The 14050-nt window shown below is 35.3% G+C and overlaps 1 protein-coding gene across 1 annotated transcript; it reads right to left on the bottom strand.

Moving 5' to 3' along the window:
• Positions 1–4801: 4801 nt before the first annotated feature.
• LOC148867101 (citrate synthase, glyoxysomal) lies at positions 4802–12112 on the bottom strand. The gene is made up of 14 exons (XM_088976707.1): positions 11977–12112; positions 11621–11866; positions 10970–11150; positions 10777–10862; positions 10066–10170; positions 8395–8457; positions 8000–8109; positions 7017–7136; positions 6866–6941; positions 6555–6628; positions 6297–6417; positions 6059–6156; positions 5859–5982; positions 4802–5106 (listed from the first exon to the last, which is right to left on the bottom strand). The coding sequence occupies exons 2-14, from the start codon at positions 11864–11866 to the stop codon at positions 4978–4980; spliced, it is 1533 nt and encodes a 510-aa protein (XP_088832833.1). The 5' UTR covers positions 11977–12112; the 3' UTR covers positions 4802–4977.
• Between the last annotated feature and the right edge of the window lie 1938 nt (positions 12113–14050).

Raw genomic sequence — 14050 nt, 5'->3', positions numbered from 1 at the left:
TGTACCAATCAGTGAGATCCTTAGCGGGGCTCAAAACCTGGGTATGTTGGGACAGTCTGAGAATTCATCTGAGTGGGTGATCATAGTGACAAGATCAACCCCTTTGTCGGACAAAGGTAATGATCGGGGATGCACTCTCACCGATGGAAACCAAGACTTTCGGCAGCCGATTTCAATCGTTGAGATTTGTTTTGCAAAGTATATTTTATATGAGATATAAAAGTATATATATATATATATATATATATATATATATATATATATATATATATATATATATATATATATATATATATATATATATATATATTATGGTTTCTAAAAGGTTTGCAAAAAAGTTTTAATTCCCGGGGTCCATATAAATAGAGAGTGCAACACTGTTCCTTGCAGCCGAGGGAGAGGTCCTCTCTTGTCCGGCAGTGTATGATCATTATGAGTTGAGAGGTTAAGTGTAAAACCACTGAGGATAATACCTGATGGGCTAATCTTGCATCTGCTCACAGTCCCTGGGTGTTACAAGGTGGCTTGGCCTAGGGACCACTTAGGGTAAGTGTTGGGCCCATAGAGCCCATTTGATGGGTTTCAGAGGGTGCACTGTCCATTACAGTGTATTCGGCCAGGCCTTGTAACAAAGGCTAGGCCGAACCCATGTGGCTGATGTGTAGATCAATGCTTAGGTCCACGCCATACAAGGAAGCCCAACTGGGCAGCAGTTAGGAAGGTTAAGTGAGCACATAAGCTTAATGGGCCTAAAGCCCATTTTGAACTAAACTTATTTAATAAGTTAAATATGGGCGAATTCCGAGATGGATCAGCAGATAAGATAGGGTCTTAACCCTATCCACTCAGAGAGTCCAGTTCTTTATATGATTCAGATCTAGAAGCCTTCTAATGAGATTAGGAGAGGGTTGATCCAATCTGTAGATAAGATAAGGGTTTATCCTTATCACCTAAAGAAAGGTCTGATCCAAATATGATTTGGATCAATAGCTTCTAATTGGATTAGGAGTTGATCCTTTGGGTTTACAAAAAGGAGGGGGCGGCAGCCTTTAAAAGAATCAGATAATCAAATCCTCTTCAATGCTGAAACTACAGAAGAAAGATTTCTGCAATTCCTGCAAAGATCTTTCTTGCCGCCTCCTTCCTGCAGCCGCCAAACATCCAGTTCGATCTCCAGTTGTGGGAGAAGTCAAGATTCGATCTTGACATCAATTCTTTGAAAAAGAATTGATAGGAAATTGTGCTCACATACCATCCTGTTGTTTCTTGTGAAGGACATAATTCTTGGAGAAGAACGTTGCTAATTCTGTTCCATCCTACACTGCGCCATCTTCAGTGGGAGCAATCTTTGGATCCTTCCTTGGGCGTGAACACCTTCGTTGGGAGATACTTTTTCTCCGTATCAGGTATAATCTTCTCCTACTCCTTTTGGTTCAGATTTGGTTCAGTTTATAGTTCAAGATTGATCATTGAAAATATGATTTTCTAAATAGGGAATGCGATTCCCAGTTGAAAGGGAGAGAAAAATTTTTGAAATTCGCCCCTTTATTCCACAAGATTTGGGCGTACGATGGATCTCTCATCCCTTCACAAAGCTGCATTTACTAATGGAAAGTTTAATCAATCTCGTGAAACCTATGATACTAGAAAGCTATAGTATCAAATGAGCTTTCAACCAATCAAAGCACCCCGTGAAATTTGATAAATAACACCTGATTGGTCACCCCCTTTATGATTAGGCACATGAAGGAATTCAGAATATAAATAGGGATGCAAACAAATCTGATCAAATTCGAATCAGGGTATATCCGAATCCGATATGACATTGTTCATGGTGGATTCGATCCGATCGGATCTAATAGGCCTCAACCTGAATTTGAATCCTACCAATAAGTTGGATCTTCATATCTAATCTGATTCAACTTGTTTTCTTTAAAAACTATTAAATTATTAAAATAAAATAAAATATACCATTTTAAATTAAGAAAAACAAAAAATAAAAGTATTTTTGTAATTATTCTCATCATATATATACATGTTTTTTATAAAAAATAAATAATATAACAAATTTATAAAATATAATATAAATAATATATTTATAAATAAATAAATAACATGTATATATGTATTATATATATAAATAAATATATAACATATATCAGATCTTCTCGAATCAAATAGGGATGATCCGAATTCGACCAAATAGGATCAGATCTCAAATCGGATCGGATCATAATCTGATCCATTTGCACCCCTAAATATAAATATAAATAAGGTTGTCAATGAGTTAATTTGATATGAGCACATCATCACAGGGATTTAATTTGATATGAGCACACATCACAGGGATTTAATTTGATATAAGCACACGACGGCTGATTTAATTTGATATAACCATAGTACCACACCATATTTTGCAACTTATTACATGCTTGGGGTATTGATGAAAACATCAACAAGAATATTATTTGGGGCAGGGCTACAAATGGATCCAAACTTTATACTATAAATAGACTCAAATGTGATTCGGTTGTATTGGATTATAGACAGATAGATAGATATAATTAATATAAAATGATCAAAAATATTAAACATTATTAATAAAATGAACTAAAAATTATTTTAATATTGTATTTCATGAACAAAATGAATTGGTGTGCAAAACTAAAACCCGTGAGGCTGTGACAATTTAGTAGTAATTAGCAAAGGGTAAATTATTTAAACCTCCCCTGACGTTTGGAATAAATCATACTTGAACCTCCTTTCAGTTAATTTTTCATCTGAAAACTAACCATTCATGCTTTTAAGTTTTAACCACTTTCAAATTGCCAATTTGCTGATGTTGCATTGAAAAATTAGAGAACAAAAATAAGTAGGGTGTTCACATTAAATGTTAAACTGACCAAACCGACCCAACCTGAGTTGGTCGGTTTTTTAAAACCATAGGTTGGTTTCGGTTTGTATGAGAAAATAAACCAATAACTCAGTTTGGTTTCGGTTTTCATACATAAAAACTGAAACCAAACCGAACTGATCCTACATGTTTAAGTAATTATTAATTAGTCCATAAACTATATGTTAAATGTTGATATATTTTATTTGTGTTTTGTTTGAACTTTGAAAAAAATTGGTTATTTATGATAAAAACTAAAAAGCAAAACCAATATAAGCATAATACAATAGTACAATATTTAATTCAGTTTTGTATAAATTTAAATATATATTGACAAAAAATTCAGTTTTGCATAAAACACTAATCGATTTAAATATACATTTTGATTTTGCATAAAAACTAAAAAGAAATAAACATAAGTATATATAGATATTTAGAAATAGATATTTTAGTTTAATATATATATATATATATATATATATATATATATATATTTAAACCGACTCAACCGATAAACCGACTCTTCATGTTTGAATTGATTTTGCTTCAGGGTTGGTCAGTTTCGGTTTATCCAATAAATAAACCGATTAGGTTGGGTCGATTGAAGAAAATGACCCCCAACCCGACCCGTAAACACCCCTAAAAAATAGAATAAAAAACAAAAATATAAACATAAAATAAACAAGAGAGTAAAGGAGCTCAGTCTTCTCTCTTCTCCGTCACCAACAGAACCCATAGAAGATGAAAGGGGAGAAAGGGAAGCCCATCGATCGGTTGAATTAATACGTTTATCATTGGAAGTCCAGGGAACCCAAACATGAAAACTGAATACGTTTGGGATCAGATTCTAAGGAACTCTAATCCTCACGAAAATCTGAAGTATCTAAGTCAGTCCATATGCTTCTCTAAACCTTCTATTCAGGAAACCTATTTTAGATTTGGGTCTCTCTGACTCTAATTGGTATCATTAGAACTGGTTCTGAAGTTGGGATTACCGAACCCATAAAGAATGGATGCCTCACCAAGATACTGGGGAGGAGAGATACCTTCTTGATGTCTCAGAGGACGTCCTCAACCAGTTTGGACATATGTATACATTGCCCCTAAATATTAGGTGTTCTACAAATAATCAAAACATCACCGACCCATAGATGGACCCCTTGAAGTGACAAATTGTTGAGCATGAGGACTTCTTTGTTTCTTATAAAAAGCATAGGGCATATCAATCGAGGATCATGATCAGTATTTGGGGTTCATTTGTTTTGGGAGAATAGGGATCTAGAATCAGAATTGGAATAGGTCATTCCGATTCTAATCTAATTGTTTGATTGGGTGGAATTGGAATCTCGTTCCCATTCTTGATGGAATGGCATTTCCCCCATTTGAGGGAATGATCATTCCCTCTCCACCCTTTGGGAATGAATCCCATTCCAGTTTATTTTTACTTCCAATTCCAATTCCTGTTTGAACCAAACAGACTATGGGAGTAGATCATTCCAATTCTGACTGTGAACCAAACAGACCCTAAGATTTTTACAACTGGCAGATAACCCAGTTTAATGTTTAGATTTGGGGAGCTAACAACCAAATGAACTTCCATATTCTTATAATACATGTATGATTTGAATAATAAGATCAGCAAAAATTATATCAAACGGTATTGTTTGTTGGACATTTTTATGAGAGAGAGAGAGAGAGAGAGGGCTAGAACTAGAATGTGTTTGGATTTTTTTCCCATTGAAAAAAAAAGGTGAAATAACATCAAGTAGGTTGGTTGGTTGGGGTTGCTTTTTGGGGGGTAGGGTCTTGGAACTCTCTAGGCCACTGGTTCAACAGTCTGGATTTCTAAAGTTACTCTTTCAGACTTTCAGTAACTTTGACATTTTGCAAAGAGAGAACTAGTACAAATTTGAAGCACGGAATGATCATATATTAAATAATACTTCTAATGATCCTTCACAGTGATGCTATTTATTTGCATTGTCCCTACAAGGATCTCAAGCCTTCCTGCATCCCCTCATGGTAATGTTGATGCCATAGGCTGGATAAAGGTGGTTTATTTCTTGCCCCCATACTTATTTAAGCTAGACACCAGATCCAGCCAAACGCCGCCTTGACGCATTTGAAACACAAACTTGACCAAGCTTGTCAGCTTCTGCTGCCAAACGCTCTTTGATGGGCATATAATGCCGTAACCATTCACCAGTATACACCTGAAAGATCCAAGGCACTAAATTAAGAAATAACATGGAATTATCTTAAACAAGAATATGAAAAGAAAACAAAAGGCTTATTATCAACTGGACATTTGCTTCAAGGAAATGAAGCAAAAAAGTTGGTTCATCATCAGAGTATGTTGCATTAGTAATATTTATTGTGGCTCCTATTTTTTGACATCAAATTTTCAACCTATTTCTTGAGAAATAATATATTAAGAAAATTAAAAAAAAAACTGCTACACTAGTAAGAAATCACGGTTTTCTTGGGAACAGAATAACAGATAATCCTCATCTCTTTGAATTGCATTACTAAGCTTTGAAGATCCCAAGAGATTTGACACTATTTATGACATTAAACTATTGATGTCATTGTGCCTATCCAAAAGAATATAGGTATATAAAAGAGAAAAGAGAGGAAATTTGTGCAACATATGCTAAAAATTAGGAAAGAAAAATACTGGAATGTTACACAGAGAGAGAGAGAGATAGTTGAGCCCAGATTCGGGAAGGGGTAAGAAAAGGCGCAATGTTTTAGATAATAAAATATTGAAATAGTCCTCAGAGATATCATGTTGCAACAGATGAACAGCATTCACATATATTTGCATTATTATTCTTTATGGGTCACTTGTATGGCTTAAAAAATATGGTTCTACCAATTTGTAATGATGGATAAAAATTCCACAATTCCTATCAAGTCAAAACACCAAATCCAAAATAATGTTGATATGAGCTACAGGACTAACCTGCTGTGGTCTCATAATCTTTGTATCTGGATCATCCAGAGACTCCCGCCAGTGTGACAGCCAGCCAGCCATGCGAGGGATAGCAAACAAAACAGGGAAGAACTCCGTTGGGAATCCCATTGCCCTGATCGACAAATGTTCAACATTTTTAACACTGGCAAGACTCGAAAGAGGAAAATAAATGATGCCTTGAGCCATACCTATAAATTAACCCAGAATAGAAATCAACATTGGGATACAGCTTCCTCTTAACAAAATACTCATCTGAAAGTGCAGCTTTCTCCAATGCAACAGCTACCTGCAAATGATAAAGTTCTAGCAAATAAAACCCCAGTGATAACACAAAATACCATTGTGGCTCTCAACAGAAACTGACTTCCTAAAATCCCTAAAATGACTTTGCAAAGGAGTTTATGAGATCCAGAGAAATAGGAAAACCTCAATGAGAGGATCCCGCCCAATAATGGAGAAGACTTCCTCTGCTAGCCTGTGTATGACCTTCGCACGGGGGTCATAGTTCTTGTATACACGATGCCCAAAACCAGACATCTTTCTCTTCCTGAACAGGTTGCAAAGCATACAAGAAGATAAATATAACTAACTAAAGTAGATAATTGCATTGTTCAACATAACCTTTCATGTACTATCATGAAATTTATGACAGGAAAGAAGAGCAAGCATAGATATAGGAACTACCTGTTTTTAACACCTTCAATGAATTCCGGGATGTTCTCAATGGTTCCAATCTCATTCAGCATCTTAAGCACAGCCTATGATCAACACGAATTAAGTAAGCCACATTGTTTGTTAATTGACTCACTATTCATATATCATGCTATTCATTAAGATTAAATATATTTAAAACTATGCAAATAGATCAAATATAATAATTGTTCATTTGAACTAGAAACCATTCAATGCCAGAACGTATGGGACTTAAACCCAGAAACTGTGTTTGAAAAGAATGGACAGACAGAATAAAGCACAAAGATGAATGCAATAGGTACCTCATTTGCTCCACCATGAAGAGGGCCATACAATGCTCCAACAGCCCCAGCAAGAGCGGTATAGACATCCACACCACTGCAAGAGTACTGTCAGGTGTGTTGTACAAGCTTAAGTCAGCTTTGTTTGGATTGCAGACATTAATACACATACCTAGATGCAAGATGCCTGGCAGCTGCTGTAGAACAATTCATTTCATGCTCTGCATGAAGTATAAAGAGAACATCCAGAGCTCGAGCTAGACGAGGATTGGGTTTATAGGACCGGTTGCCTCTGCAATTTATAAATGAAATAGTTCTAATTAGCTCTCAGATAAGCCCAGAATCCAATATTTCTATAATGATTTCTCTTAGGAGCAACAAACTGAAGAAGGCAATCAAATTCATTGCTCATGAGTCACCAGGTAACTTCAGACACAACACAAGCATGCATGAACCTGGACAAACACCATTCATTCCACTTGTATGCCTTTTAACCGAACACAACATAGCAGAACACACAAACAGACATGCACAAGTCAGGTAGGTCATTCATGCATGGAATTGAAGAATCATGCATGATGATGACATGCAAGTGGTAATTCCACCTTGTAAGTAGGCTCCAACCTGGATTGAAACCAAGATTTTTCTGCGGTTTGGGTTTTTAGTTGATATCCAAGAAAGTAATAAATTTTCCAATCTCTGATCTATATTCCTACGTGGTTTTCCTTTTTAATCTTTGTCAAATTTTTTGTTTTCCCTTTTCTACTACATCTATTTCTTCTCCTATATATCCAAAACTCATTATCATAATTCGTGAATAGTAAAGTAGAAGAACTCAAAATATCTTCTAAAAGTCAAAATATACAGCAAATTCTTTCTTGAAACCAGATGATGACTGCCTTTCTTTTTTTTCTGAGTAGAGTCAAGTTGAAACAGGATTCATGTAGCTGATCCTATATAGATGGGACAAGGCATAGATGATGATGATGAATCAAGTTGAAGTCAGAACAAATGCCAAGGAAGATAAAGTAGCTATATTTTAATATGGCTCCCTTAATTCATACATATAATACATACATAGGTACTGGACAGAGAGAGAGAGAGAGAGTTCTAATTAATATGATGAGGAAGGAAGTTAATTTAATCAAAACTTACAACGAGTCCAGCATATATAAGAAGTTCTCTGAATAAGAAAGGTTGCTGGAAGGAAGAACTGGAGGCCTTCCAGCCAGCCTCAGATAAGCTGCCGCTGCAATCGTTGGTGCCTGCAACATATGAAATGACTTTTTATAGGGAGAAAAATTACATTATAGATCTTCACACATAAATTGAGAAATTATGAACAAGTTGACACTGTTCAGCCCCAGTTGTACTGCAACCACATTCACAACTGATTTACAGTATGCATGATAACTATGACAGCACACATTCATAATTACAATTACCCAAATCTCCTGAAAGTTACAAAGGAGAAAAGAACAAAAAAGAGAAGAAACAAGAATCAAAAGATTAAATTGTATTACATAAAAGAAGAAAAATTAAAAGCAAACCTTTCCAAGTATGCGTGCTATTTGCTTATCTCTGACTTGTTTCGAATGGTAAAGATCTTGCCCCTGTTTCAACAAATAAATATATGATCACAGATGTTTGAAAATCAATAAGAATCAGTGAACATGTTTATAAAATTTAAGAGAAAGAGAGAGGTGCTTACCAGATTTTGTAAAGAAGATCAAGTACAATTGAGTATTTTGTAACAAGTGTAGTTCCATAAGTTGAGTACACTAAACAGAGGTAATTTTGTTATTGTTTCAGTCCTAGTATATAATATTAGAGGGGCATGTCAACTTCCCTAACAAGTTTTTCTCAATCAATCTCTCTTCTTCTCCTGTTCACCCCCATCTGAGTAGTTCTTACTTTCTTTTACTATTGTTTTTCTCTTTAAATCATTATTGGTAAAATATTTACTTGAAAGTTTGAAGTCATCTATTATGAGCTGTAAAGCCTTTTAAGAGGCCAAGCCATTAATTCATTTGAAGATATTTATAGAGTTTATTTAAAGTTACAGTCTCTACATTCCCAATGAGCTGAAATTATACATAACTGCAAAACTCCACATTAAGGATTGAATTGTAGTGACTTCTGATCTAGATTAACTTTCTAATCAAATCATACAACTCTGGAGCCCTAGACAAACCCTCATTCACCTTTCCTAAACCTGCCTCTAGCCCCCACAAACATCATTTTCTTTTCAGTACTCCCTCAAATGTTATCTGTACAGCTTGGATCATATCAATCCTAAATTAGGTGGTATCAGAGTCAGCAATCCTACATTAGTTTGGTTCCATATCCTATATCAGTTTAATATAAGAGCTGTTGGTCTTGCATAACACACCTTGACATATAATTTTTGCACCATTGACTTCCAAATAGAATTTTGTTCATTTGGAAAGAAAAAGGTTACTATTCTGCAACTTGTAGTAAAATTTCTGTCAATAACTGACTCCTAAATACCTACTGGTTGTTAAATGCAAAATTAAATATGCAGCTTCTACGTAATATATACTAAATCAAACTAAATCTGGAAAAAAGAAACATGAACGCTTGATAACCAATTTTTGGCCAAAAAATCAAAAAGTTGGAGGGATGCTAGGTTTCAGATTGGAAATTGAAGAGAAACCCTGTTATGCCTAACCAATGATAATTCAAAAAGGACAGAAAGTCTGTCAGAATAAAATTGAAGTCAGTTTTTGCTGACAATGAAGAGTCAGAACCATATATAATTCAATATTTTTCAGATCGCATCTATACAAAATGTTACAAAGGCTCAAAGTCTAGGGCATGACCCAATAACCTAAAGCCCAAATTGTTCCCATTGGTGAATATTTTGAAAATGGTAACAATAGAAAACTTTTTTCCTGTGCAGGAGAAATTTCAACAGAGTAAATTCTCTCTGCAATCAGATATAAGGATAAACTAAACAAATAATGTCAAAATACACGGTTCGGGATGAACTGATACGGGCTGAATAGATTCATAAATTTGCTAAGTGTTCCCATATAAAAAGTAGTCAGATCAATTTATCTGCCAGTATTCTAGAGCTCAAAAACTTGGAATAGGAATCTTTTAGATAATAAAATGTTACTAATGCTTAAGTGCTTATTTGGGAGGAAAAGAGATCAACAGTAGGACTTTAAAGACCAAAGTTCAAATAACCAGCTTACCCTGAGTGCAGGATTAGCATCAGGATGGAAAATGGAAAGAGCACTCATGGCACTGACAAGCACACCCATTGGATGTGCATCATGAGGCATTGCTTGTATGATGTCCTACAAAAGAGAAATATAAAAAAACATATATTAGAAAAGAAAAAAAAATATTATTTGATTTAGTAATATAGGTGCATTACTCTAATTACAGAAATAAAATGAAAACAGTCGGTCTTTCCAGAATACCCTTCAAAATGACAAGGATGCTAGGTTTCTTCAATTTAAGGAGTTCATTCCAGATGCAGGATGATCTTAAAAAAAACTAAGATAAGGGTCTCAGATTGTAGCTCTTCTGTGAACTTTATTGTGAAATACGTCAGTGTTAACCCAGCTTATTCATGAAAGAAGATGAAACAAAAGTTTCCCCCCTTTTTCCCCAGAGTATGGAATCCTCTAGACCTAATCAGTATCCTTCAGTATAGTTCCATAATTATGTACTTTCAACCAAAAGTCTTTACAGTTGACATTCCTCTCACTACTAAACGGCAACAACATACAACATTTATGGATCCACACTTGCAGAAATTACCAAATTTTTTTATTACATCAAAGGAAAAAATATTGGCCAATGCTACTAATTACTCAAATAAAAGAAACCGATCTACTAGAAACTTGAAATTGGCAAACATAATTTGGGTTGCCTAAACAAAAGGAACAGATAAACACCAGAATCCCCTGAGGAACAGCTGAATGTTGAGATACTGCAAACTCCCATTCTGCTAACTGACTTTGAGAAGGCAAATTCCCATACACTGTAAAAAGGAGAAAGGGAATAGATCTATCAACTGAATATATATATATATATATATATATATATGTATATGCACAACAACTCTTGCAGACTTGCACGCATACTTACTTAAGAGATAGACCACTTCCAGGAAGGTGCTGCTCTCGGCCAATTCCTCAATCGGGTATCCTCTGTATCTAAGAACTCCCTCATCTCCGTCTATATAACAAATTGACGAGCGCACAGGAGCGGTATTAAGATATCCAGGATCATAAAGTTTAAGGCCCTTGTCGTACTTTCCAGTTGTTATCTGTAATTAAACAAACTATAAGTAAAACTCTAGGCAAAACAAAAGAAAAAAGCAAAAAAAAAAAAAAAAACAAAAACAAAAACAAAACAACAACAAAAAACAAAAACAAAAAAGGACGATAGTGAATTGGCCAAGAAGAAAAATAAAATAGAATAGCACAAATATACTCCACAAATGGCAGGGTTCTAAGTTCAACCACGCCATTATCTAAATCACAACTTGAACAACATATCGGCCATACGCGTTCATTCAGAATTTAGAAAACAAATCTAGAAGTGCTAAAACCCCAAGCACAATAGAGAACTCAAATTCATTCACCAGGAACAAGAAATCCACGACACGAGTAAAAGAAAAGAAAAGCAGATATAACAATCACTTAATCAACCCAGTTTCAGAAGGACACAAATTAGTCAAAGCAAGACACTTTTCGAGAAGACAGTTAATTACGATCAAAATAATTCCAGCCTTACCTTCTTCAAGTCCGAAGCTTTCACTGTTCCTTCTTCAGAAACCTGAACCTGATACTTCTTCCCAGTTCTCTCGTCAACGATCGCCAACGTCCCCTTGAGATTCCGCGGCGGTGGCACGATTTCCTGAGCTGAAACACATGAAGTATCCAAAATTGGCGAAAAACCGGCGGTATCAGCACCGGATAAATGAGCTGAGAGAACCGCCAACCGCCCCCGGACCACCATTGACGGATCAACACTTCCCATCTTAACAAACAATTCAGAACCCAATTGCAGAAATCAGAGAAAGCAATTCAGAAGATAAAAATATATATATTATATATAAAAAAACCCACAGCGATCAGGCTTTCTCGTACCTGTCTGACCTTCTCGGCGTTCTCGCTCGCTTTGCTTTCTCGCAATTTCGTGACAGAGACAGGAAAACAGGGAGAGTTTCGTTTTCTAGTTGCTTAAATAGATATCGCCAAAGGCAAAATCAAACGTGGATAGTCGCTTAGATATAGAAAACATTGAATTTATAGATAACTAGTCAATTGATCAACGGTAGATAATCTTGATGATGAGAAAATGATTGACTATTGATGCATCAACGGTGATGGAACTTATGAGATGATTTAATGCGATAGGGTTTACATGGATTCTAGTGATCTTGCCGGATTCCGTTTGTCCCATCTGGGACCCACTTTGGGATAGTGCAATAATTTGAGCAAGAGAAGATTCAGTGCATAGGATCGCAGGACTCCCTTGCAACCCCTCAAATGAAACACGAACACGTCAGCGGGTAAATAAATTCAAGGTATGAGCGTCCGTGTTTTTATTGGGCAGTCGCAGGGAATCCCGTGACCATGGTCGCAGTAGATATGCTCCTCCAGATATACGCATCGGGATGCGGCAAAAAGGATGACATAGGGGTTGACGTCACCCATAGACTAGCTCACGTAATCTCTGATCTGTACCACAACCGGATGATGACACGTCATCCTGATACGTGGAACCAACGTGTACGAAGCTGACGTGGTGTATCGTCATTGGCCATTCAATTCCCTTTACATGAGCTGCTACGGAAGTAGATCATGTCTGAAAAAAATCCACCGTAGACAGGTTAAAAGTTAAAACGGGAAGAGTCGTGGACCGGTCATGATTTAACCACCTAAACTTTCCACATGACAACATATGTGCATAGCTAGCTGACTTGGTATTTTGTGATTGGCCCAATATTACGAGTAAAACCGTAGAGGGGTGGTAATAAAGTCCACATTGACACTTGCTTGTGTTGCGCAGCTTGCGCTTATCTAGGGTTTGTAGGTTAACTCCCAAAACAAATTTCTGATTTCTGAACGCCATGAAGGTGGTAGTATTAAACTCGTACTCTGACTCTCTGAGTCTCTTACTAGAAGAAGGATTAGTACAAACCTGCCTCGTCAGCTTTGCAATCGATATTATCCCTTCACCAGTGGAAAAAAAAAAAAAAGAAAAAGAAAAAGAATATTCATCTCACTTCGCCCTAAGGCCTAAGGGCGTTCATGGATCAGTTTAGATGGGACCTTTCACAAACTAAAATCAATTTAGATGGATTAGACGTACCAAAAAGGCATTTAATTAGATTATTTTAGATTTAATGGTCCAAAGTATTTATTTATTGGATTGGTTTGAACTTGGTCTATCTATAATGAATTTATATTAGATTGGATTGGATTAAATCAATATTTAATCTATTGATATAAAACAAGAATATAAATGGCAATAAATCAGATTTTTTTAAAACCAATATAAATTAAAACAAATTTAAACAAATTGAACAATTCAAAATTAAATTGAACTGACCCAAAATAATCTAAAATATTCATTAGATTGGATTGAACCTAGTCCATTAGCAATAAACTCACATTTGACCGAATCGGATTAAACCAAATTTAGTACGATCAACACCCCTAATTGGCCCGAGTCTCCACCATCTAAAAAATGTAGCTCCATTGTTGAAATAATCAATTGGAAGCAATACTTCACCCCTAATTCGCTCTCTTCCGAAAAACATCTAATCATTACAGGTTAAACTTTTTGTCCTTTTTATCATGATAACAATGGTTATTATTTTTCACAATTGTTTTTGTTTAATAGAATGACTATGTGATATTAGAGACTTATCCAATTTTTTATAATTTATTTATATTTTATATATTTATTCTTTAATTTATGATATCGCAAATTGACTCATTTGTTTTTTACCCAAATGAGTGAACCATTATTGCCCACCGCCTCTATAGAAAAGAAATTTTGTTTTCATATCAGCTTTTATGACAATTAATTAATTTAAAGTTGAATAACTACAGCAATAAAAAAGTTGAATAAAGATTCTAAATAAATGCTTGGTTTTCACGTTTTAGAATCCCTTATTTTGTGTTTTGTAAGAAATCTCTACATTACCAAATT

This window comes from Nelumbo lutea, chromosome 3 (genome assembly GCF_056320005.1).
Source record: "Nelumbo lutea isolate HS-2025 chromosome 3, American lotus-T2T, whole genome shotgun sequence".
NCBI classification, from domain to species: domain Eukaryota; kingdom Viridiplantae; phylum Streptophyta; class Magnoliopsida; order Proteales; family Nelumbonaceae; genus Nelumbo; species Nelumbo lutea.
This window is presented reverse-complemented; position numbering and strand designations above follow the sequence as displayed.